At 44.0% G+C, this 27723-nt stretch overlaps 1 protein-coding gene across 1 annotated transcript in view; it reads left to right on the forward strand.

The window, feature by feature from the left end:
- LOC124595971 (thyrotropin receptor-like) overlaps window positions 1–25612 on the forward strand; it is a gene marked incomplete at its 5' end in the record, with an annotated part of 363740 nt that extends 338128 nt beyond the window's left edge. Inside the window, 2 exons of the mRNA XM_047134913.1 lie at window positions 24792–24881; window positions 25510–25612. Of these exons, the coding sequence (XP_046990869.1) occupies window positions 24792–24881; window positions 25510–25612 (193 nt within the window). The remainder of the gene's footprint in view (window positions 1–24791; window positions 24882–25509) is intronic.
- Between the last annotated feature and the right edge of the window lie 2111 nt (window positions 25613–27723).

The following is a 27723-nucleotide window of genomic DNA, read 5'->3' on the forward strand; positions in this document are numbered from 1 at the left end:
TGCTGACATGAACCTCTGACTATAAAGACAACATTTTGGCACAGATAACGAACTGCAAACCAGCGTAGAGAAGTGGCAGGAAGCATGCCCTCTGTTGCCAGGGTATTGGAAAGTTGGTGCAACGCTGCGACAAATGTCTTAGTCGGATAAGCGACTATGTAGAGAAGTAGCTGGAAGGTGTTACAAAACGTTGCAAATAAAACGTTTCCATTTCGCGACCGATCGGATCTTATTTTCCGAATAGCCCTCGTACATTTACGAGGGGCGATCAGTAACTAATGCAACACATTTTTCTTCTCGGCCAATTTTGGTTGAAAAATTGTGGAATTTTTAGTGGGACTTCGTTCAATATACCCTCTTCAGCTCCTACTGTTTCATGAAGTTCCAATAGGTGGCGGCGCTATAAGTGTGCTTCACAATGACGTCTCTAACGCAGATTCAAACGGAGAACGGTCACTGAGTTTCTTCTGTCGGAAAACCAGAGCTTCCCAGATATTCACAGACGCTTGCAGAATGTTTGCGGAGACCTGACAGTGAACAAAAGCTCGGTGACTCGTGGGGCGAGGCGTCTGTCATCATCGCAACGAGGCCGCGCAAACCTGTCGGATTTCCCGCATGCAGGCCAGCCGTACTCAGCTGTGACTCCTGCAATGTTGGATCGTGCGGACACTCTCACTCGAGGTGATCTGCGGATCACATGCATTTCTCGCCGCACAACCAGACATTTTTGTTGGCTCCGGCATCGATCTGTAGAGTAGTACCGTGCGGACATACAGGTCCTCCCAGTAAGGTGACGTAAGCCCGTCGCATTGAACAGAGATTATGTTGGGAAACAGGGTTCTGTAGCCAAAAGAGTGGAGAATAGTATAGCGTATTGTAATCCTGAATAAAACCAACTTGCTTTCAGAAATAAATGTGTTGAATTGCTTATTGAAAAGCTCCTCGTTTGATGCAAGAGTTGTACGAAGGGAAGACGGGATTGGTGGATGCAGCGCAGCTTTTGAGAATGATGGGCGTCCTCGTGCGGAGAGGCGGCGGTGATGCGCTCGCCGCAGATATGAGACGTCTCGGCCTGGCCGCGCGTTAGCGCTGACAGCCAGTTTCCAGCCCGCCTGCCGCGGACGTCTGGACGCCTGTCGATAGCGGCCAAGTTCCCCGCAGTGATCCTCCTGCTGCTCTCCACTGGCAGGCAGGCAGGCTATAGGCACGAAGAGCGCCAGCAGACGCACGAGTGATTGACTCGTCTATTAACTTCGGTGGCGTTTAGCGGCAACTCCCTACAGTTTTCTAGGGAGTTCTGTCTCTCATAACTCTAAACAGGAACGGAGATATAACTGAACGTTTCTTCATTCTCTTGTTTACTACTGCAAAAATCTACTTCAACTATTGATTTTTACTTTGACTCAAACTGAATTCCAGACATTTACTTAAGCTGCCTCATCAGAACTATCTGGACGCAACTACACTACTGGCCACTAAAATTGCTACACCAAGAAGAAATGCAGAAGATAAACGGGTATTCATTGGACAAATATGTTATACTAGAACTGACATGTGATTACATTTTCACGCAATTTGGGTGCATAGATCCTGAGAAATCAGTACCCAGAACAACCACCTCTGCCCGTAATAACGGCCTTGACACGTCTGGGCATTAACTCAAACGGAGCTTGGATGGCGTGTACAGGTACAGCTGCCCATGCAGTTTCAACACGACACCACAGTTCATCAAGAGTAGTGACAGCCGTATTGTGACGAGCTAGTTGCTCGCCCACCATTGACCAGACGTTTTCAATTGGTGAGAGATCTGGAGAATGTGCTGGCCATGGCAGCAGTCGAACATTTTCTGTATCTAGGAAGGCCCGTACAGGACCTGCGACATGCGGTCGTGCATTATGCTGCTGAAATGTAAGGTTTCACAGGGATCGAATCAAGGGTAGAGCCACGGGTCGTAACACATCTGAAATGTAACGTCCACTGTTCAATGCGAACAAGAGGTGACCGAGACGTGTAACCAATGGCACCCCATGCCATCACGCCGGGTGATACGCCAGTATGGCCATGACAAATACGCGCTTCCAATGTGCGTTCACCGCGATGTCGCCAAACACGGATGCGACCATCATGATGCTGTAAATAGAACCTGCATTCAACCGAAAAAATGACGTTTTGCCATCCGTGCACCCAGGTTCGTCATCGAGTACACCATCGAAGGCGCTCCTGTCAGTGATGCAGCGTCAAGGGTAACCGCAGCGACGGTCTCCGAGCTGATAGTCCATGCTGCTGCGAACGTCGTCTAACCGTTCGTGCACATGGTTGTTGTCTTGCAAACGTCCCCGTCTGTTGACTCAGGAATCGAGACGTGGCTGCACGATCCGTTGCAGCCATGCGGATAAGATGCCTGTCATCTCGACTGTTAGTGATACGAGGCCGTTGGGATCCAGCACGGCGTTCCGTGTTCCTTCCTGAACCCACCGATTCCATATTCTGCTAACAGTCATTGGATCTCGACCAACGCGAGTAGCAATGTCGTGATACGATAAACCGTAATCGCAAAAGGCTACAATCCGACCTTTATCAAAGTCGGGAGCGTGATGGTAGGCATTTCTCCTCCTTACACGAGGTATCACAACAACGTTTCACCAGGCAACGCGGGTCAACTGCTGTGTGTGTATGAGTAATCGGTTTTAAACTTTCCCCATGTCAGCACGTTGTAGGTGTCGCCACCGGCGCCAACCTTGTGTGAATGCTCTGAAAAGCTAATCATTTGCATATCACAGCATCTTCTTCCTGTCGGTTAAATTTCTCGTCTGTAGCACGCAACTCCGTGGTGTATCAATTTTAACGGCCAGTAGTGTACGTAATGCGGAATTGAGTGCTAGATACCACGAGACGTCAGTATAAAAATATAAAAGAAGTGGGAAGAATTGTGATGGCGGTAGAGAAGGTGTAACAGCAGAGTGGATCGATCAGAATGGATCAGTGATTTCGAAATTGGACTAGTCACTGGATGTCATCTAAGTAACAGCCAGTCTTTAAGCTGCCCAAATCGACTGTTGGTGATGCGATTATGAAGTGGAAACGCGAGGGAACAACCACAGCTGAACCAAGGCCCGACAGTCTTCATGTACTGACGGATAGGAATCTCGAACATTGCGGAGAGTGGTCGTAAAAATTCATATGAAATCAGCGAAAGGAATCACTCTTGAGTTCCAATGTTCTTTCAGCAGTCCAGCTAACACAATGATTCTACATAGGGAGTTAAAAGGAATGGCGTGAAATGGTTCCTCATAAACCACACATTTCTGTAACCAGTGCTAAGCAACGCTTGAGGTGGTGCAAAGTGCGACGCAACTGGACCCTGGATGATCGTAAACAAGTGAAATGTGGTGATGAATCACGCTGTACCCTGTAGCAAGCCGATGGAAGGGTTTGGGTGTGGCGAATAACTCGAGATCATTAACTGCTACCATGTGTAGCGCCCACACTGAAGTACAGAGGACGTGTTGGTACAGTGTAGGGCTATTTTTCGTGGTTGCGCTGTGGTTCCCTTGTTGCGCTTAAGAAGATGCTAAATGCAGACGGATATGAACACATTTCACAGCACTGTTTTACTGCGCAGTGCAGAACACAAGTTCACAGATAATGACTGTATCAGATTGACAACGCACCCTCTCGTAAAGCAGCATCCGTAGGTAACGGCTTGGGACCATAACATCCCTGAAATTGACTGGCCTGGCAGTCTCAGGAAACACCTGATGAAGACGCCGCAACGTCGTATTGGGAAGATGCAGACCACTGGCAGTATACCCGATTCTACGTGATGGCAGCGAATCGCCGGGAAGTCTAAGAAATTATACAGGGTGATCCACTGATTGTGACCGGGCAAAATATCTCACGAAATAAGCGTCAAACGAAAAAGCTACAAAGAACGAAACTCGTCTAGCTTGAAGGGGGAACCCAGATGGCGCTATGGTTGGCCCGCTAGATGTCGCTGCCACAGGTCAAACGGATATCAACTGCGTTTTCTCAAAAATAGGAATCATCATTTTTACTACATATTCGTGTAGTACGTAAAGAAATATGAATGTTTTAGTTGGATCACTTTTTTCGCTTTGTAATAGATGGCACTGTAATAGTCACAAGCGCGTAAGTACGTGGTATCACGTAACATTCCGCCAGTGCGGACGGTATTTGCTTCGTTTTCCAATTGCTGAAAAGGTCGATATCCTGTTGATGTGTGGCTATTGTGATCAAAATGCCCAACTGGCGTGTGCTATGTATGCTGCTCGGTGTCCTGGATGACATCATCCAAGTGTCAGGACCGTTCGCCATATAGTTACGTTATTTAAGGAAACTGGAAGTGGTCAGCCACATGTCAAACATCAACCACGACCTGCAACAAATGATGATGCCCAAGTAGGTGTTTTAGGTGCTGTCGCGGCGGATTAGCACCAGTAGCAGACAAATTGCACGAGAATCGGGAATCTCAGAAACGTCGGTGTTGAGAATGCTACATCGACATCGATTGCACCTGTACCATATTTCTATGCACCAGGAATTGCATGGCGACGACTTTGAACGTCGTGTACAATTCTGGGCACAAGAGAAATTACGCGACGATGACAGATTTTTTGCACGCGTTCTATTTATCGACGAAACGTCATTCACCAACAGCGGTAACATAAAACGGCATAGTATGCACTATTGGGCAACGGAAAATCCACGATGGCTGCGACAAGTGGAACATCAGCGGCCTTGGCGGGTTAATGCATGCTGCGGTATTATGGGAGGAAGGATAATTGGCCCCCATTTTATCGATGGTAGTCTAAATGGTACAATGTATGCTGATTTCCTACGTAATGTTCTACCGATGTTACTACAAGATGTTTCACTGCATCACAGAATGGCGATGTACTTCCAACATGACGGATGTCCGGCACATAGCTGGCGTGCGGTTGGAGCAGTATTGAATAGCATATTTCATGACAGGTGTATTGGTCGTCGAAGTACCATACCATGCCCCGCACGTTCACCGGATCTGATGTCCCCGGATTTCTTTCTGGGGGGGAAGTTCAAGGATATTTGCTATCGTGATCCACCGACAACGCCTGACATCATGCGTCAGTGCATCGTCAATGCATGTGCGAACATTACGGAAGGCGAACTACTCGCTGTTGAGAGGAATGTCGTTACACATATTGCCAAATGCATTGAAGTTGACGGACATCATTTTGAGCATTTGTTGCATTCATGCGGTATTTACAGGTAATCACGCTGTAACAGCATGCGTTCTCAGAAATGATATGTTCACAAAGGTACATGTATCACATTGGAACAGCCGAAATAAAATGTTCATACGTACCTACGTTCTGTATTTTAATTTAAAAAACCTACCTGTTACCAACTGTTCGTCTAAAATTGTGAGCCATATGTTTGTGACTATTACAGCGCCATCTATCACAAAGCGAAAAAAGTGGCCCAACTGAAACATTCATATTTCTTTACGTGATACACGAATGTGTAATAAAAATGGGGCCTCCTATTTAAAAAAAAACGCAGTTGATATCCGTTTGACCCGTGGCAGCGCCATCTAGCGGGCCAACCATTGCGCCATCTGATTTCCCTCTTCAAGCTAGACAAGTTTCGTTCTTTGTAGTTTTTTAGTTTGACGCTTATTTCGTGAGATATTTGGCCCGGTCACAATCAATGGACCACCCTGTATATTTCATCTTCCTTATGGGCTCATACAGCATCAAAGTTATCATAGTGAAGGTTCACAATCAATACTGAAGTGCAGCACTTATAATAGCAACACATTATCGTGGTGATCAATACCAAAGTGACGAAAAGCATGCAGGAAAATAAATACATGAAACTAGCAAAGACAATAGCCTATAAGGTACCATCACAGATGATTATACTATGATACTTCCACCGGCGGTAATGACGTGACTGTATAATACCTGCAAAGACTTAAGTAAGATAGCTCCGTTGAACATCTTTGCTAAAAATAAATGGAGAACTAGTGACAGTGGGAGTTATCAGGGGCAATGAAGAGCACACTTCATAAGTCCCAATTGCAGTGTAGACACTTTTGTTGTTCCAAGATGACCGGTTTCAACAGTCTTCTGCCGCCATCATATGATCTTTTTGGAGACTCTGGCAGCAACTTAGTGTTGTGTGGCAGGCCGGGAGAATCATGTTTGCCGCCAATATCCATGGACAGTACGAGGATTTTATCGACTGTGTGCATTCTACCAACTGGATGTTTATCAAGATATGTATGTACCTGTGTGGAGTACCTTTTATGCTTTGACTTTATGTAATGTAAGACTGCAATTTTATAACGAATTTCATAGGATCAATTGATGACAGCATAAGACTGTTGATTCGGGTCATCTGGGAACAGTAAAACCATCTACATTATAACTGTAGCATATGAAGTGTGTTCTTCATTTCCAACCACACAGGCAGTCACACAGCACAACACCTTAGAAGATATCAGTGTTCATGTAACAAGAAAACAAAAAGCCATCAGCAACAGCGAAACTAAATAATTTTGTAGCCTGAGGTCCACACGTATATTTTTATGGTACTTCACTCGATTAACTAATATTTCCCTATGCTAGTACATTGTGTAAATACAATTATGTCTTTCAGAGTATTGTCAGCATCTGCTATGAACTTTTGCACCTACGTTCTTTTGTTTCTTACATATATTTAGCTTGACTGGTATAATCTCAACACTTTCATATCACGATTACATGTTACATAGAAGCGTATGCTAAATCATCTAAGTTATTTAATAGTACTGCACTGCCATTTAAAGAACTATACGGTCCTTCAATTAATCTCTGCACAACCGAGCGTTATTTATTAAATGACACAATAAATTTTACTGTTACCAGTCACCGTTTTATTTATTTCCACGACGCGTTTCAAAGGTCTAAACCTCCATCATCGGGTGGATATGACATTTGTGTGTGTGTTGTGTTACGATTTTTTGGAGGAGCTTGTGACACAGTCTCCAGTGGTCACAGGTTCCTTTCGCTGTCGTAATACATCACATATACACTGTCATATTTGCAAACAAATATCATATTTGGCAACAGCCCTTCTAATAGTGGGGGGAGCTATTCCAACAATGGGGTAGATTTTATCGACTGGAGTTGGCTTCATACATCCCGACAAGATTCGGACGGTCTCATTGATTGCAATATCAATCTGCTTGGTGTGAGTGGATGCACTCCACACAGGTGAAGCATACTCTGCAGCGGACACACAAGAAGCAAGAGCCGAAATTCTCAGGACACTAGGACTTGCCCCCCAGACAGTGGATGTGAACTTCCTCAAGATGTTATTCCGTGAACTAACTTTCAGCCTGGTGTTATGGCAATGTTTCTTGAAAGACAGAGTTCTGCCAAGGGTAACACCCACATATGCTGGTTTTGAACAATGCTCCAGTCGTTTGCCTTGCCATGTAACGTCCAGTTCCCGCAGAGCTTCTCTGTTCTTCAAGTGAAATGCGCACACCTGAGTCTTGTTGAGATTTGGCTCTTTGATTGTCCGGATCTTGTAGGGTGCGATTCCTGATACTGCCAAGGATTTTTCCTCGGTGGGGGGACTGGTACAAGGGTTCACTTAGCCTCGTAATATCAACTGAGGAAAAACTTGACCGAGTAGTAGCGGCTCCACAGTTTGGAAAGTCCGCAAAACGACCAGGAGAGCGTTGTGCTGACAACATGCCTCTCCATACCGCGTCCACGGCTGCAAGGCGGAGGATGACGCGATGGCAGGTAGGCATCCCTTGGGCCTTGACGGCCTGGACAAGGAGTTCGTTATTGGTCTCTAAAGAATGTGGCTTTCTTCGAATCAGTTCCCTAAGTTGCGACCGACAATGGTAAGAGTTTCAAGGCCACCCCTTTTGTACTCAGCAAACTCACACAGTAAACATACTTCTCAAAAAGTGAAAATATGAAGTGGGTATTGTAAACTGTGCACGCAAATGTCAGTAACAGGATGAATAAACACACTTCCAGCAGGGCACAGGTGTGAATAGACGATGACACAGAACGATACGTGGAACCAAAAAGCGTTAAAATCTTTAGTTTGGCAAACAGTCTTTTTCAGCCTGACAGTAGGAGACTAACGTTGAAACGTTACAATGTAGAGACATGTTTAAAATAATTTTATCGTTCCTCTAGTATGCACATACGGTAAGAAACAATATATGTACTGCAACCCGCTGAGAATGCTTCAAAAATAAAAGAAGCGAAGAGTGTAATTAAGACTAATAAGACTCATTTTATTTACTCGCAAAGGTGGAAATTGTACATTAACAAGACATCATCAAGTCAGCTACTAAAGAGCGACATTTCACCTGTTTACGTATTTTAAACCTTTCTGTATTGTTTCTTTGTAGAATACATCCAAAGGTACCACCACCTCCTTCGTCCTTCACTGTTGGCACTATATATGAAGACAGGTAACGCTCTCCAGACATTAGCCAAACCGAACTCCTTCCGTCGGATTGCCATGGAGTATGCAGTGATTAGTCACTCCAAATCAGTCGTTTCCAGCCATCCAGTGTCCAATGACTTCACTCGTTGCACCACCTAAAGCGTCGCCTTAGTTTTAACTTCACAAATGCGTGGCTTGTGAGGGGCCGCTCGATCATTGCACCTCACCCCTTTTAACTCCCTATGTATAGCCTACAGGGTTATAAACACAAAATCAAATAGGGGTAATGCAGGAGTAGGTTTAATAATGAATAGGAAAATAGGAATGCGGGTAAGCTACTACAAACAGCATAGTGAACGCATTATTGTGGCCAAGATAGATACGAAGCCCACACCTACTACAGTAGTACAAGTTTATATGCCAACTAGCTCTGCAGATGACGAAGAAATTGAAGAAATGTATGATGAAATAAAAGAAATTATTCAGATTGTGAAGGGAGACAAAAATTTAATAGTCATGGGTGACTGGAATTCGAGTGTAGGAAAAGGGAGAGAAGGAAACATAGTAGGTGAATATGGATTGGGGCTAAGAAATGAAAGAGGAAGCCGCCTGGTAGAATTTTGCTCAGACCACAACATAATCATAACTAACACTTGGTTTAAGAATCATGAAAGAAGGTTGTATACATGGAAGAACCCTGGAGATACTAAAAGGTATCAGATAGATTATATAATGGTAAGACAGAGATTTAGGAACTAGGTTTTGAATTGTAAGACATTTCCAGGGGCAGATGTGGACTCTGACCACAACCTATTGGTTATGACCTGTAGATTAAAACTGAAGGAACTGCAAAGAGGTGAGAATTTAAGGAAATGAGACCTGGATAAACTGAAAGAACCAGAGGTTGTACAGAGTTTCAGGGAGAGCATAAGGGAACAATTGACAGGAGTGGGGGAAAGAAATACAGTAGAAGAAGAATGGGTAGCTTTGAGGGACGAAGTAGTGAAGGCAGCAGAGGATCAAGTAGGTAAAAAGACGAGGGCTAGTAGAAATCCTTGGGTAACAGGAGAAATATTGAATTTAATTGATGAAAGGAGAAAATACAAAAACGCAGTAAATGAAGCAGGCAAAAAGGAATACAAACGTCTCAAAAATGAGATCGACAGGAAGTGCAAAATGGCTAAGCAGGGATGGCTAGAGGACAAATGTAAGCATGTGGAGGCCTGTCTCACTAGGGGTAAGATAGATATTGCCTACAGGAAAATTAAAGAGACCTTTGGAGATAAGAAAACGACTTGTATGAATATCAAGAGCTCAGATGGAAACCCAGTTCTAAGCAAAGAAGGGAAAGCAGAAAGGTGGAAGGAGTATATAGAGGGTCTATACAAGGGCGATGTACTTGAGGACAATATTATGGAAATGGAAGAGGATGTAGATGAAGATGAAATGGGAGATATGATACTGCGTGAAGAGTTTGACAGAGCACTGACCTGAGTCGAAACAAGGCCCCCGGAGTAGACGACATTCCATTGGAACTACTGACGGCCTTGGGAGAGCCAGTCATGACAAAACTCTACCATCTGGTGAGCAAGATGTATGAAACAGGCGAAATACCCTCAGACTTCAAGAAGAATATAATAATTCCAATCCCAAAGAAAGCAGGTGTTGACAGATGTGAAAATTACCGAACTATCAGTTTAATAAGTCACAGCTGCAAAATACTAACACGAATTCTTTACAGACGAATGGAAAAACTAGTAGAAGCAGACCTCGGGGAAGATCAGTTTGGATTCCGTAGAAACACTGGAACACGTGAGGCAATACTGACCTTACGACTTATCTTAGAAGAAAGATTAAGGAAAGGCAAACCTACGTTTCTAGCATTTGTAGACTTAGAGAAAGCTTTTGACAATGTTAACAGGAATACTCTCTTTCAAATTCTGAAGGTGGCAGGGGTAAAATACAGGGAGCGAAAGGCTATTTACAATTTGTACAGAAACCAGATGGCAGTTATAAGAGTCGAGGGACATGAAAGGGAAGCAGTGGTTGGGAAGGGAGTAAGACAGGGTTGTAGCCTCTCCCCGATGTTGTTCAATCTGTATATTGAGCAAGCAGTAAAGGAAACAAAAGAAAAATTCGGAGTAGGTATTAAAATTCATGGAGAAGAAATAAAAACTGTGAGGTGCGCCGATGACATTGTAATTCTGTCAGAGACAGCAAAGGACTTGGAAGAGCAGTTGAATGGAATGGACAGTGTCTTGAATGGAGGATATAAGATGAACATCAACAAAAGCAAAACAAGGATAATGGAATGTAGTCTAATTAAGTCGGGTGATGTTGAGGGAATTAGATTGGGAAATGAGGCACTTAAAATAGTAAAGGAGTTTTGCTATTTGGGGAGCAAAATAACTGTTGATGGTCGAAGTAGAGAGGATATAAAATGTAGGCTGGCAATGGCAAGGAAAGCGTTTCTGAAGAAGAGAAATTTGTTAACATCCAGTATTGATTTAAGTGTCAGGAAGTCATTTCTGAAAGTATTCGTATGGAGTGTAGCCATGTATGGAAGTGAAACATGGACGATAAATAGTTTGGACAAGAAGAGAATAGAAGCTTTCGAAATGTGGTGCTACAGAAGAATGCTGAAGATTAGATGGGTAGATCGCATAACTAATGAGGAAGTATTGAATAGGATTGGGGAGAAGAGAAGTTTGTGGCACAACTTGACCAGAAGAAGGGATCGGTTGGTAGGACATGTTGTGAGGCATCAAGGGATCACCAATTTAGTATTGGAGGGCAGAGTGGAGGGTAAAAATCGTAGAGGGAGACCAAGACACGAATACACTAAGCAGATTCAGAAGGATGTAGGTTACAGTAGGTACTGGGAGATGAAAAAGCTTGCACAGGATAGACTAGCATGGAGAGCTGCATCAAACCAGTCTCAGGACTGAAGACCACAACAACAACAACAATGTATAGCCAGTGTTCTACCTGGGTTGCTGACAGCACTGTAGACCTCACGAGTGATCCTTCCTCTGATTTCATGCGGTTGTTTACAACCACTCTCCGCAATGCTCGCGGCCCGGTTATGCCAGTACGTCAGGTCTGACTCGTCTTGCTTTACCTGTAGTCGTTTCTTCGCGATCCCACAACACAATTAAACCACCAGCAGTCGACCTGAATAGCTCTAGACGTCCGACATGCCCCTGGTGGATTTGTTACTCAAGTGACGTCTAATGACTAGTTCTCGTTCGACGTCACTCAGCTCTCCTGGCCGACTCATTCTGTTGTAATTGCTTCTCTACAACAATACAATATACTGACGGTTCTGCCTCTCGTGACATCTGGTGGGAAATTGCGCGTTACATGGGGTGTCCGCATACTTTCGATCACATAGTGTATATGCCCATGCACTATGTGATCAAAAGAATCCGGACATCCCCAAAAACATACGTTTTTTCATATTAAGTGCATTTTGCTGCAACCTACTGCCAGGTATTACGTATCAGCGACCTCAGTAGTCATCAGACATCGTGAGAGAGCAGAATGGGGCGCTCCGCGGAACTCGCGGACTTCGAACGTGCTCAGGTGATTGGGTGTCACTTGTGTCATACGTCTGTGCGCGAGACTTCCACTCTCCTAAACATCCTTAGATCCACTGTATTCCGATGTGATGGTCAAGTGGAAACGTGAAAGGACATGTACAGCACAGAAGCGTACTGGCCGACCTCGTTTGTTGACTGACAGAGACCGCCGACAGTTGAAGAAGGTCGTAATGTGTAATAGACAGACATCTATCCAGACCATCACACAGGAATTCCAAGGTGCATCAGGATCCACTGCAAGTACTATGACAGTTAGGTTAGAGAGGAGAAAACTTGGATTTCATGGTCGAGCGGCTGTTCAAAACCCCACGTCATGTCGGTAAATGCCAAACGACGCCTCGCTTGGTGTAAGGAGCATAAACATTGGACGATTGAACAGTGGAGAAACGTTGTGTGGAGTGACGAATCATGGTACAGAATGTGGCGATCCGATGGCAGGGTATGGGTGTAGCGAATGCCCGGTGAACGTCATCTGACAGCGTGTGTAGTGCCAACAGTAAAATTCGAAGGCGGTGGTGTTATGGTGTGGTCGTGTTTTGCAAGGAGGGGCCTTACACCTCTTGTTGTTTAGCCTGGCACTATCACAGCACAGGCCTACATTCATGTTTTAAGCACCTCCTTGCTTCCCACTGTTGAACAGCAATTCGAGGTGGCAGTTGCATCTTTCAACACGATCGAGCACCTGTTCATAATGCACGGCCTGTGGCGAAGTGGTTACACGACAATAACATCCCTGTAATGGACTGGCCTGCACAGAGTCCTGACCTGAATCATATAGAACACCATTGGCATGTTTTGGAACGCCGACTTCGTCCCGGACCTCACCGACCGACATCGATACATTTCCTTAGTGCAGCACTCCGTGAAGCATTGGCTGCCATTTCCCAAGAAACCTTCCAGCACCTGATTGAACGTACGCCTGCGAGAGTGGAAGCTGTCATCTAAGCTAAGGGGGCCCCAACACCGTATTGAATTCCAGCATTACCGATGGAGGGCGCCACGAACTTGTAATTCATTTTCAGCCAGGTGTCAGGATACTTTTGATCACATAGTGTACAGATGCCTCACTCTCTTAATAGTGTACAGATCACAAAATAATGCAGATTGCATGGTGTAACCATTATTTCTACCGTAACGTTTGACCCGAGTTGAACGATTTACGTATGAGTTCACTTCACAGTTTTCCACTGAGGGCACTGTTTCTGATTTTTCATGCTTGTCTTGGGTTTTTAAATAGTTCCATGATTCAGAACGGTAACAGGAGATAACAAATAGGAATGAAAATAGCTGAACATTGAATAATGTAAATAACTAACAAGAATAATTCAGCAATTACACTACGATGTGTTTTTACATTATGATTGACTTACGTATTTTATTATTAATGTTTACAGTTTTAGAGTAGCAAAGATATAAAACTCATAGGTTGTTCAGGTTTTCCAGTACGCTACACCTTCAGTGGTAGTCAGAGATGTTCTGTATTTTGATCTTCAATTTGCAGGGTGGTTATAATTAAACTTTCGCTACTTGAACCAGTGTAGACGGAAAACCATTTACCATACAGATACCCAACTTTATAAGAGTGATGTTCAGACTGTGCGCTGCAGCATTTGCACTGATAGTAGCGTTATGGCTCACCCGTAGGCGCTGGTAATGGTACGGAGACGTAGGATTGAAACACAAGAATCGGCGTGCATTACCGTTGCAGACAGTCAGCATGGGTTTGGTCAAGGTGAACAGATATTAACTCGTAAAGTTGTGTTATCAAAACAACAGCAACTGTACAGCTTCTCTTCGCCAGTATCGACGCATTAAAGGAATACGGAGAGGTCCTCTTTCCGCACAGGAGTTGAAGAACATGATTCGAAAGTTCGAAGTAACTGGCGATTTCGGAATAGCTCCTGGGTGACGCCTCAAATTCTCTAGTGCGGTTCCGGGCTGTCGTGGATGCTGATGGTCGTCACATTCGGCAACGTTTGTAACCTAGAACCAACATGATAAGCAATTAAAAAATGTTACCCTCTCACGGGGAAATTAAAATGTGTTTATGTCAATGACTTATTCGTAATTATCTTCCACGTTTCCTTAAAAAGGATTCCACAAAATTTCATTATCCTACTATTACACGCTTTTCATGGAAGGCCCTCAGTGACAGAAACTTTTCGACTCTGTATGTACAGAACAGGGAATCAGTGATCATAAGGCCGTTGCAGCATCCCTGAATATGGAAGTTAATAGGAATATTAAAAAAGGGAGGAAGGTTTATCTGTTTAGCAAGAGTAATAGAAGGCACATTTCAGACTACCTAACAGATCAAAACGAAAATTTCTGTTCCGACACTGACAATGTTGAGTGTTTATGGAAAAAGTTCAAGGCAATCGTAAAATGCGTTTTAGACAGGTACGTGCCGAGTAAAACTGTGAGGGACGGGAAAAACCCACCGTGGTACAACAACAAAGTTAGGAAACTACTGCGAAAGCAAAGAGAGCCCCACTCCAAGTTTAAACGCAGCCAAAACCTCTCAGACAAACAGAAGCTAACCGATGTCAAAGTTAGCGTAAGGAGGGCTATGCGTGAAGCGTTCAGTGAATTCGAAAGTAAAATTCTATGTACCGACTTGACAGAAAATCCTAGGAAGTTCTGGTCTTACGTTAAATCAGTAAGTGGCTCGAAACAGCATATCCAGACACTACGGGATGATGATGGCATTGAAACAGAGGATGACACGCGTAAAGCTGAAATACTAAACACCCTTTTCCAAAGCTGTTTCACAGAGGAAGACCGCACTGCAGTTCCATCTCTAAATCCTCGCACAAACGAAAAAATGGCTGACATCGAAATAAGTGTCCAAGGAATAGAAAAGCAACTGGAATCACACAATAGAGGAAAGTCCACTGGACCTGACGGGATACCAATTCGATTCTACACAGAGTACGCGAAAGAACTTGCCCCCCTTCTAACAGCCGTGTACCGCAAGTCTCTAGAGGAACGGAGGGTTCCAAATGATTGGAAAAGAGCACAGATAGTCCCAGTCTTCAAGAAGGGTCGTCGAGCAGATGCGCAAAACTATAGACCTATATCTCTTACGTCGATCTCTTGTAGAATTTTAGAACATGTTTTTTGCTCGAGTATCATGTCGTTTTTGGAAACCCAGAATGTACTATGTAGGAATCAACATGGATTCCGGAAACAGCGATCGTGTGAGACCTAACTCGCTTTATTTGTTCATGAGACCCAGAAAATATTAGATACAGGCTCCCAGATAGATGCTATTTTTCTTGACTTCCGGAAGGCGTTCGATACAGTTCCGCACTGTCGCCTGATAAACAAAGTAAGAGCCTACGGAATACCAGACCAGCTGTGTGGCTGGATTGAAGAGTTTTTAGCAAACAGAACACAGCATGTTGTTATCAATGGAGAGACGTCTACAGACGTTAAAGTAACCTCTGGCGTGCCGCAGGGGAGTGTTATGGGACCATTGCTTTTCACAATATATATAAATGACTTAGTAGATAGTGTCGGAAGTTCGATGCGGCTTTTCGCGGATGATGCTGTAGTATACAGAGAAGTTGCAGCATTAGAAAATTGTAGCGAAATGCAGGAAGATCTGCAGCGGATAGGCACTTGGTGCAGAGAGTGGCAACTGACCCTTAACATAGACAAATGTAATGTATTGCGAATACATAGAAAGAAGGATCCTTTATTGTATGATTATATGATAGCGGAACAAATACTGGTAGCAGTTACTTCTGTAAAATATCTGGGAGTATGCGTGCGGAACGATTTGAAGTGGAATGATCATATAAAATTAATTGTTGGTAAGGCGGGTACCAGGTTGAGATTCATTGGGAGAGTGCTTGGAAAATGTAGTCCATCAACAAAGGAGGTGGCTTACAAAACACTCGTTCGACCTATACTTGAGTATTGCTCATCAGTGTGGGATCCGTACCAGATCGGTCTGACGGAGGAGATAGAGAAGATCCAAAGAAGAGCGGCACGTTTCGTCACAGGGTTATTTGGTAACCGTGATAGCGTTACGGAGATGTTTAATAAACTCAAGTGGCAGACTCTGCAAGAGAGGCGCTCTGCATCGCGGTGTAGCTTGCTGTCCAGGTTTCGAGAGGGTGCATTTCTGGATGAGGTATCGAATATATTGCTTCCCCCTACTTATACCTCCCGAGGAGATCACGAATGTAAAATTAGAGAGATTAGAGTGCGCACGGAGGCTTTCAGACAGTCGTTCTTCCCCCGAACCATACGCGACTGGAACAGGAAAGGGAGGTAATGACAGTGGCACGTAAAGTGCCCTCCGCCACACACCGTTGGGTGGCTTGCGGAGTATAAATGTAGATGTAGATGTAGAAAGTTTAATTATAGCGACCCTGTGTATTATTGCATGTGGAAGAGGGTACTACTAGTACCACTAACATTTCGTCCGTTTGGTACACTATTCGCTAACTGTTTGTTAGCTTGGTATGAGCTCTAATTTGTTTGATTTTACGGTCGTGGCCATTTTGCAAGATTTGAGGGGGGGGGGGGAGGGCTGACTGTTCTTGGAACGATGCTTCACGCTCAACAACTATCTGATAGCGACTTCCATTGGTCTTGTATGTAAATCTTCGAGTCGCTCCCATTCTTGTCAAATGAACCCGTGACGAAACTCACCGTGCTTTTTATGGTAGGTATCTATATTAACCCAATCTGCATTGAAGAACCAAAAAAACTGATTGACCTGCCTAGTATCGTGTAGGGCCCCCGCGAGCACGCGGAAGTGAGGCACACGACGTGCCATGGACTCGACTAATCTCTGAAGTAGTGCTGGACGGAACAGACACCCTGAATCTTGCAGGTAAGAGTACGAGGTGATGGAGATCTCTTCTGAGCAGCACGTTGCAAGGCATCACAGATATACTCAATAATGTTCATGTCTAGGGGGTTTGGTGACCAGCGGAAATGTTTAAACTCAGAAGAGTATTCCTGGAGTCTCTCTGTGCCAAATCTGGACGCGTGGGGTGTGTCATTGCCCTGCTGGAATTGTCCAAGTCCTTCAGAATGCACAGTGGACATGAATGGAAGCAGGTGATGCTTATGTACTTGTCACCTGTCAGAGTCGTATCTAGACGTATGAAGGGTCTCATATCACTCCAACTGCACACACCCCACACCATTACAGAGCCTCCACCAGCTTTAACAGTCCCCTGATGACATAAAGGGTCCATGGATTCATGGGGTTGTCTCCGTACCGGTACACGTCCATCCGCTCAGTACAATTTGAAACGAGACTCGTCCGGCCAGGCATCATGTTTCCAGTCATCAACAATCCAATGTAGGTGTTGACGGACCCAGGCGAGGCGTAAAGCTTTGTTTCGTACAGTCATAACTGGTACAAGAGTGGGCCTTCGGCTCAGAAAGCCCAAATAGATGATGTTTCGTTGAATGGTTCGCACGCTGTCACTTGTTGATGACCCAGCATTGAAATTTGCAGCAATTTGCGGAAGGGTTGCACTTCTGCCGCGTTTAACGATCATCTTCAGTCGTCGTTCGTCCCATTCTTGCCTGAACTTTTTTCGGCTTCAGCGATGTCGGAGATATGATTTTTACCGGATTCCTGATACTCATGGTACACTCGTGAAATGGTCGTGAGGGAAAATCTCCACTTCAACGCTACATCCGAGATGCTGTGTGCCATCGCTCGTGCGTCGTCTATGAAACCACGTTCAAACTTACTTAAATCTTGATAGCCTGCCATTGTAGCAGCATTAACTTCTCTAACAGTTGCGCCAGACACTTGTCTTATATAGGCGTAGCCGACCGCAGCGCCGCATTCTGCCTTTTTACATATCTCTGTATTTGAATACGGATGCGTATACCCGTTTCTTTGGCGCTTCAGTGTAATGTCCCAGACGGACGAGCAATATTCAACAGTTTATCGAATGATGGTTTTTGTACGCTTCGATCTTGGGTGACATATCTTTTCTTAAGATTCTTCTACTAAGTCTCAGTCAGGCTATCTCTTTCTTACAATTGACTTTATCACTCCAAACACATGCTTTGAATATAGAACAGTTGTGAATGTTAGCAGTGACTGATGGCGAATAGTGTCGTCAACCAACAATACTCTTCTGGACACAAAAACTCCAACTTTTTGAAGGCAGCAGGCAACAAATGCAAAGTTGCTATGAAGTGTACTTCAAGTTTGTAAATGTAAAGCACAATGTAGATGCCCGCCTTCGTAGCTGAGAGGTCATCGCGGTTGACTGTCATGCGGTAGAGCCCGCTTCGTTTCCCAGTACTGCCAGAGTTTTTTCCGTAATTGGAGGATTGGGAGGGGGTACACTCAGCCTCGCGAGCTCAATTGGAGAGGCACTTGACCGAGCAGCAGTGGTTCCAAGTTCAAGCTGAAGATCGATGTTCTGACAGCATCCCCCTCCATACTTTATCCAATGACGCCATTGGCAGAGGATGACATGACGGTCGGTGAGGCCCGACTGTCCTGGTTAGAGCCAGGACGTGGAACTTCACTTTTTTTTTACCTCCACAACGTAGACAGTAGTAATGCAATTTACATTCTCTGTATAAAGAGAGGGTAAGTAGTGGATTTCTCTTTCAGAAATCGCATCTGAATGTTGACTGATTATCAGAAGACCGTGTTATGCCTTTCGTAACAAAGAGAAACAGCTTCCAGCACATGTGGAGCTGGACAGCTGTAGGATCGTGGTCTATCGAGACAGTCGTTGTCATTTCGAAATATCGCTGCTCACACTGGTCGGAATCCCACGACTGTCTTGCGAATACGGAATTGATGAGTTCAGCAGGATCGAACTCGTCACACTGCAGGATTCTCAAAGGCGCCACGCGACTAGCGCCCGTGAGGACGGATATATTGTTCTCCTAGCCGTACAGGATCGTACAGCCTTGTCACTTACCTTGAACCAGGAAATGGGATAGCTTGCAGCAAGACAAGGATCCGCACATACAACGTCTGGAGCAGCACGCTCTGTAAGTGCAGTGGCCATTGTTGTCGCAGCGAGAGAAGTGTCGACAGAAGTGTGCCCAGTGACAGCAGTGGATACTGGAGCGACAGAACCCTGTCTTTTCAGATGAGTCAGGGTTCTGTGTACAGCATCGTGATAGATGCACCCGTGTGTGGAGGCGCCGAGGAGATGGAAAGTTGCGATACTGCATTCGTCATTGCCACCAGCCAGTAGCGTATGAGGTAGCACAGGGTACACGATACGATCAACTCTAGAACGCATAACCAGTAATTCACACATCAGGGGTTACATTTCTGGCAGGTCAAGGCTGGTGTCTATTTTTCAACAAGATAATGCAAGACCGCGTCTTACCTGTCCTACTTCGACACAGCACATTCTGCTGATCTCTCACTCACTGAAAAGTTCTGAGAATCGGTTACCGAGAGAACGGCACGCACCATTAGGCAGCCACTAAGTTTCATGAACTCTTGCACAGAATAGAAGCAGCATGGAATTACATGTCCATATCTGTCATCCAACCTCAGTTCAAAATTTTGCCAGTATGCTACAATATTACGAAAATAAGCAGACTGTGTTTCAATGTCTCCATGATAGGCGTAACTTAATATTGTTGCTATATTACGTGGGTCACTCCAAAAGAAATGCACACTATTTTTGTAAAAATACAGTTTTCATTCTGCATGTGTGAAAGTTTTACAGTGTGTAGATACATCCTTCGCGCTTGTTTTAAAACTTAGTTCAACCTGTTCCCGTGAGTGGCGCCATCACAGCATGTCTTCAAGATGGCTGCTACACTTGACGTTCGACAGAAACAACGTGCTGTCCTAGAATTCCTGTACTGTGAAAACGAGAGAGTGAGAAAGATCCACAAGAGGTTGAAAAAGGTGTATGGAGATTCTGCTGTCGAGTGCAGTACAGTTAGTCGGTGGGCAAGCAGGTTACGTGATGAAAGCGGGTACGGCAATATTGAGGATTGTCCTCGCAGCGGCATGCCTTGCGCATACTCCAGACAATGTGCAGAGAGTTAACGAATTGGTGACTGCTGACAGACGCATCACACTGAACGAATTGTCACGCTACGTTGGGATAGGGGAAGGAAGTGTTTGCAGAATACTGAAAGTGTTGACGTTAAAAAAAGGTTTGCGCCAGGTGGGTTCCCAGAATGTTGACAGTGGCTCACAAAGAAACAAGAAAAACGGTATGCAGCGAACTTTTGGAACAGTACTAGAATGGTGGAGATGAATTTCTTGGAAGAATTGTGACAGATGATGAAACATAGCTCCATCATTTTTCACCAGAGACGAAAAGGCAATCAATGGAGTGGCATCATGCAAATTCACCCAAGAAAAAAAATTCAAAACCACACCTTCTGCTGGAAAATTTATGGCTACAGTGTTTTTCTATTCCGAAGGACTCTTGCTTGTCGACATCATGCCAAGTGGAACCACCATAAATTCTGATGCATATGTGACGACACTGAAGAAACTTCAAGCTCGACTGAGTCGTGTTCGACCACATCGACAAAAGCAGGATGTTCTGCTGTTGCACGACAATGCACGGCCACATGTCAGTCAAAAAACCATGGAAGAGATCACAAAACTAGGATGGACAACATTGAAACACCCGCCTTACAGTCCTGACCTGACTCCACGTGACTATCATCTCTTTGGGAAACTGAAAGACTCTCTTCGTGGAACAAGGTTTGAAGATGATGACTCCCATGTGCACGCTGCCAAACAGTGGCTCCAACAGGTTGGTCCCGAATTTTACCGTTAGGGTATACAGGCGCTGGTTCCAAAATGGCGTAAGGCAGTTGAGAGGGATGGAAATTATGTGGTGAAATGAAAATATTGTTCCTAAAGGATGTATCTACACACTGTAAAAGTTTCAAACATGTAGAATAAAAGATGGATTTTTTAAAAAAAATAGTGTGAATTTCTTTTGGATTGACCCTCGTAACTGTACCTAATGCTGTACATCAAGTATACTGATAACATGTTTATTATTTCCGCTACGTTTTATTATTATTATTATTATTATTGTTATTATATTGTGTCCTAGATCTTTCACTCCCTCTGTATCCCTCGCATCACAGTTTCCGAACAACAAACACGAAAAGCAATACAGTGCAATGTGAACATCACGTCCTCAGATCCAACTCTTTTCGTACACTTTCCTACTAAATTGCTCCGTATACTCGCCCTTTTTACCACCACCTATAGCCTTACGATTTACAAGGGTGATAATTGTAACTAAATTCAATATATTAATTTCAAACATACATTGCCGACAAAAAAATTAGTACACTCTTTTAGAGGTCGTTGCAAAAGTGCATTTGGAGTACATGAAATGATAACATTTACAGATCAATAGCACAAGCGCTTCTGAAGTATCAGATATCAACATATGCCTCAACACCCCAATTAGTACGTGGCGTAGCCTCCACGGGCGACAATGCAGGCGCTGACTCTGGCATCGAGTCGACCGTACTGATAGCGAATTCTGTCCTTCGATACGTTATGCCAAGCTTGCCTGTGTCTTGGACGAATGCACTCTACGAGAGAGCCTCACCAGGTATACGTCGTATGCGCAGACGACCATCACTTGCATGCAGGCAGAATGTAATTTCATCGCTGAAGATCACAGCGCCATTCCATTTGCCAAGTGATCCTCTGACGGCACCAGTTGATCCGTTCACGTTGATGATATTGCGTGAGTGTAAAAAGGGCTAGAGGTGTGCACCCCCGTAGTCCCAGTCCTAACAACTGGTTCGCAACAATTCCGCGTTTACATGTCTCGGCCCATAAGCCCTCTTATCTCTGCTGTAGTAGCTACAAGATCTATCATTACTGCGCTTACAATACGAAGACCCTGGCGGGCGTCTGCGCTGGTTTGCATGTCCAGAACCTTGTCTCCGAATGTGAGAATGTTCACGTGGGCACTGATGCCAGCATCGTTGCACGACTGATGCAGCGTGTCCAACTTTTGTGACGATTCTCCGAAAGGACCATCCCGCTTCTCGGAAGTCAACAATTTGACCCCTATCAAAATAGCTCAGTTGACTGTAAGAAGCGTATCTCCATGGCATGGTTACCTATTTGCTTCGCACGTTCGTACCACACTGAGACTTCTGGTTGTGAGCATTCCTAAATAAAGGGTAGACACAGATGGCGCTCTGGTATCTATCCATGCCACTACGCTATCTGTCGGCGGGCGACGTTGAAACTATTATCAGTACATCTACTATCCCCCAGGTGGCATATGCTGTGACTGGTCAAAATCGACGTCGTCTTTCCATATGGACTGATTTTTTCGGCAGTGTATAAACTCAACCGCTTAAATGTATTCAGATATTGAAATTAACAGCTTAACATTACGAAGAATAAAATAAAATGAAAAAATTGATGGCAGTAGCAGGATTCGAACCCGAGCCGAAGACCTGCTAGTTCACGCACTTGACGACTGCACCACAGTACCTACTTGTCAAATGCTGCTGAAAAATCCCTCATACTCTACTCACAAATATTTAGAGAACTTTTTACCTTTTCCGACGGTCTACTCAGGTGAAATATTCCAGCAACTTGAAACTCTCACGTTTTGCTCCAAAGTTTTGCTGGAGAAGATCATCTATAGATTTCGCCATATTAGTTGCACAATGCTTTACACACACTTTCAAAGAAAAATACTGCCCTGATGCCGTGTGCAGCGTAGCACCCTCAGTGCTGAGGAGGATGACGTCACATCGGACCACGCTCAGTCGGAAACAGAGAGCTGTGTCCTTCCTCTGAGTTGATCGTAGAAGGTTGACCTTCATTCCAGCACTCGACACGTGTTGCTAGTTATCGCGGAGAGAGCGTTACAAAACATATTTTCGTCCGTTTTACTTTTAGTTATCAGGCATTCGAAGAGAGATGATGCAATTTTTGTGCGTTTTCCGACTCACATTCGAAAAGAAATGGCGTATTTTAAACGTCTACATCTATATCTACCTGATTACTCTGGACTTCACAACTAAGTGCATAGCAGAGGGTTCATCGAGCCACCTGTAAGCTATTTCTCTACCGTTCCACTCTCGAACAGCGCACGGCAAAAACGAACATTTATGACGACCATTCCTTCCTATGGAGATGGGGCCCAACAAAATATTTTCCCACCCTGAGGACGAAGCTGGTGACTGAAATTTCATGACAAGATCCTCTCAAGACGAAAATCGCCTTTATTTTAATGACTGCCACCGCAATTAGAATATCATGTCAGTGACACTCTCTCTCCCCTATTTCGCGTTAATACAAAACGAGCTGCAATGTTATAAAATACATCGGCTCAACCACTTGTTTATAGTGTAAAACACTAAGATTGACTCGTTTCGGAAGTCAAGCTTCCATCATCAGAATGATAAAAAGTAAAAGAACCTGTTAAAACTCGCTAAAATGGAACATACACCAGGCACAATAAAATTCATAATAAAATTAAAATCGGGGGTACTTCCCTTGTTGCAGCCGTGTCTTACAAGGTTCATCTCCACATAGTCGTCAAAATATAAAAAACAAAACCATTTTAGAGTTTTTTATATTTTGACGACTATGTGAAGCTATTACATTCAGGAAAAAAGATGAAGAAAAACTGTTGATATTTGAAAGAAAAATACTAAGAAAAATATTTGGACCAATCTTCGATGAAAATGTCATGGAGTGGAGGATAAGGAAAAATGAAGAACTACGGGAGCTGTACAAACATAGTACCATTGTGGAAATGTTAAAGAAGAGAAGACTGAACTGGGCTGGTCATGTAGCAAGGATGCCGGAGAACAGACTACCCAAAATAGCATCCACTAAGAAATTAGAAGGAAAGAGAAGAAGAGGAAGACCTCGAATTAGGTGGATGGAGAATATCCGGGAAGATGCAGCTAGGATGGGCATCAACTCTGATTGGACAACAATTTCCCTGGATAGAAATAATTGGAAGAGGCTCGTAGAGCAGGTGTATGGTCGATAAGGCCTTAGCCACGTGTAAAGTAAAGTAAAGTAATGTGGAGATGCACCTTGGAAGACACGGCTGCAACAAGGGAAGTAGCCACGATGTTTTAATTTTACTATCAATTTTATTGTGCCTGGTGTATGTTCAATTTTAGTGAGTTTTAACAGGTTCTTTTACTTTTTATCATCCTGATGATGGAAACTTGACTTCCGAAAAGCGTCAATCTTAGTGTTTTACACTATAAACAAGTGGTTGAGCCGATATATTTTATAACATTAAAATTCACAACCACAATCTCTCATACAGTATGGATAAAATGAAAAAACGAGCTGCCCTTCTATGAAGTTTCTCGATGTCCTACCTAAATAATATCTTATGCAGATGCATACCACACAGCAGTACTCCAGAAGAGGGCGGACAAGCTTAGTGTATGCAGCCTTTTTAGTAGACCTGTTGCTTTCTCTAATTGTTCGCAGCCTTTGATTTTGTTCCCCCGAAATATTATGTACGTGATCGTTCCAATTTACTTCCAGCTCGCATTCGAAGACAAATGGCATAATTTTAGTGCGATATTTACAGTGTGCTGTAACTTGTTAGTACATGACCACCACTAGCCAATGCTTGCTATTCTGCTGTATGCTTATAATAAATGATACTTGGTTATCCTCTATCATTGCTGGTATTGGAGCTATAATGGCCAGCAGTGTAAGGCCTCCCGAAGGGAAAGAGTACCAAAAAAAATCGGCTATTGCAGGTACGGACTGTGTACTCGGATGGCGCAGAAGTACAAGATGGGCTACTCGGTGCCGACGTCCAACAACTCGAACCCAGTGCCGCTGCTGCCGCGCGGCGCCGAGACGACGGTGACGCAGGCCACGTCGAGCGGCACGTCCTCGGCGCCCGCCACCGCCGCAGCCTACGTCTGACCGCCGCCCCCGGCGCCCGCCGCCGCCCCCGCCGCCTCCGTCGTCCCCGGCGCTGCCGTCGTCGCCAGCGTCCTGGGCAGCCGCGACAGGGCCGTCTGCTACGTCGTCGCCGCCCCCCGCCGCCCCGGCAGCGCCGCCCCCGCCACAGGCGCCGCCGGCGCCGCCTTCACCGGCAGCTTCAAGGTCACGGCCGTCTGACGGGCGTCCCTGTTGCTGCGGCTTCGCTCGCGTTCCTCACGCCAGGCCGGACTGACACTGGCGTTCTCGTGTTCCATATTCAAACACCACGCTTACGAATCGTGGCAATTTCGCTGAATAGTTGTGAACGAGTGTGTATGTGTGTCTTTGCTTCGATTTGTGTCACATCGCCAAACGAGAGTCCTTTTCTAGGACACACGCTCGGATAAATGGACTAGATAGATCCGATGCGTTTGTACGCAGCTTCTTCTCCCAGTTATTGTCTCTGCGCGCGTAGTTTTGCGGTAAAATTTGACGAAAACCGTGCTTTCAGTTCTGCAGCTATCCTATGCAGGAAAAACATTCCAGGTGTGCTTCCAAATCATTACGAAAAATCATTGCTGATAATTTATATCTTCAGGATGAATTCGAAAGCAGAAGTGAACCAAAAGTAACAGCGGCTGATGTGTAATGTAATGTGCCAAAAGAAATATTCTTACTTGGATTATGTGGTGGCTATATCATTAGTAAGGAGTACCACGATACATTTTCATTAGAGCTTCTGAAAAATATATTCTTAGGGCCCTAAGCAGTACTCGTGTGACACTGTACCTTCCTTAATAACACTGTCTTTCAGTTTGTTATGACATTCACACTATTCGCCTAAGTTTCACTATCATATAGTGATAATACTCGTTCCGAGTCCAGAAGGCATACAAGCGAAACAGGATTTTCTCATTTTTGAGAGACAGAAGGAGAGATCTGTATTACTTGCTAAAAACATTCTAAAGCCAAGACCGCATAAATATTTTTTTATTTAAAACAACCGGTTTCGACAGACTTTGGTTTCATCTTCAGGTCTTCACACATCTATTTGTTATGAAATGTGTTCATTTTAAGTTAGACCTCAGGCCAAGTTGTCACGTGGATAAAAAACAGCACGTTATAAAAGGTCTGTCATAACTAAAATATTTAAAGACATGAAGAACATTGTTTTTAAATATTTTGTTATGACAAATCTTTTACAATGTGCTGTTTCTTATCCACATGACAATATGGCGTGAGGTCCAACTTAAAATCAACACGTTTCGTAACAAAATGAGTTTTAAGGCCCGAAGATGACAGCAGACTCTGTCGAAACCGGTTGTTTTGAATAAAGAAATATTTTTGCGATCTTGGCTTTAGAATATTATTAAAAAGCGAGACATAAACATTTCAACCTCCGTTGATTCCACTGTCACCGTGTTGCTTCCATTCCGACAATGGCATAACTATTACATTTTCTCACACTGTTTAAAAGATAAGCTCAACTATTACTCTGTTTGAAATCATTCAAAAAATTTTAGAATGTTGTAGGTCGTTTCTACTTTTGAAATTCACTCTCTTACAAATCTCAATTAGTTCACTATTGCTTCCAAACGCCGGAGTGTATGAGACATTATTCATCAACAAAAAGTTATATTATTACACTCTGTTTACCTTTTCAATTCAGTTATTATTATTTTTGTTGCTCTTAATTTTATTTTAAAGAAGGAGAAATGGCTGCGTTCGGCTAACTAGCTCATTAACTGCTAAGTAGAATGTACACATAGTTTTGAGTTGTTCAGGAGTAGAAAGGTGATCAAGCTCCGTGTTTGCGAAAAGATTTCACTCTTGTCCGTAACTGTCATCAAATCAGCGTTACCCTATAGCAGTTTCTAAACATAACTGATGCAACATTTGTCCATTTCTTTACCATATTCGGACTTTACAGTTATCCTTGTACCAAGCAAACATTAACTGCAAGTATTTTTTCCCAACTCATTAGTTCAAAGAAAACTTTCCAACCTTTCACGTAATTGGAACTATGACCTCTTTATGAGGACGAATTTAATGCTGCAGTCCTACTACCCGCACCTTTCCGTGACTAAGAGGCTTCTTATAAAAATATTATTGAAATACTTACATCAGTTTTTATCATAAGTAACAGCACTCTCATTGTACGTAAGACACATGTAATGGGTCTTTACGGCTGAATAGTGAATTTTGAGAAGTGAGAACCGTAGGCATGGTTCATTTCAAAGAATTGGCTAGCATTCTTGTAAGTCACAAGCACTGTTGTACTGCTTACCAAAAATCCAAACTGAAAATTATTTCTGGATTCCAATACTGAGCTTTGAAGATCATTTACACTTTAGCTACCCCTCTCGCAACGTTCCTACCTTTCTCTTATTTTCACATCTTTAGTCGTCTGAGTCTTTTTTTTTTCAGCAATCTTCTTTCTGGTTTGATGCGACCCACCACGACTACAGCTCCTGCGAAACTCTTCACCTCCGAGGAGTACTTACGCCCTACCTCCTCCATCATTTGTTGAACACATTCCAACCTCTTTGTTCCCTTGTAGTTTTTGCCCTCTACAGCTCCCACTAGAGCCACAGAAATATTTCTCTGATATCTGTACACGTATCTTGTCACTTCGTTCTTTCTTCCAGTCAGTGTTTTCAAAATATTTCTTTTCTTGCCGATTCTGCAGAAGACGTCATGGTCTCTTGACACTCCTTTCAGTTTTCACCGTCATTCTGGGATACCACATCTCAAATGCTT

This window comes from Schistocerca americana, chromosome 1 (genome assembly GCF_021461395.2).
Source record: "Schistocerca americana isolate TAMUIC-IGC-003095 chromosome 1, iqSchAmer2.1, whole genome shotgun sequence".
Classification (NCBI taxonomy): domain Eukaryota; kingdom Metazoa; phylum Arthropoda; class Insecta; order Orthoptera; family Acrididae; genus Schistocerca; species Schistocerca americana.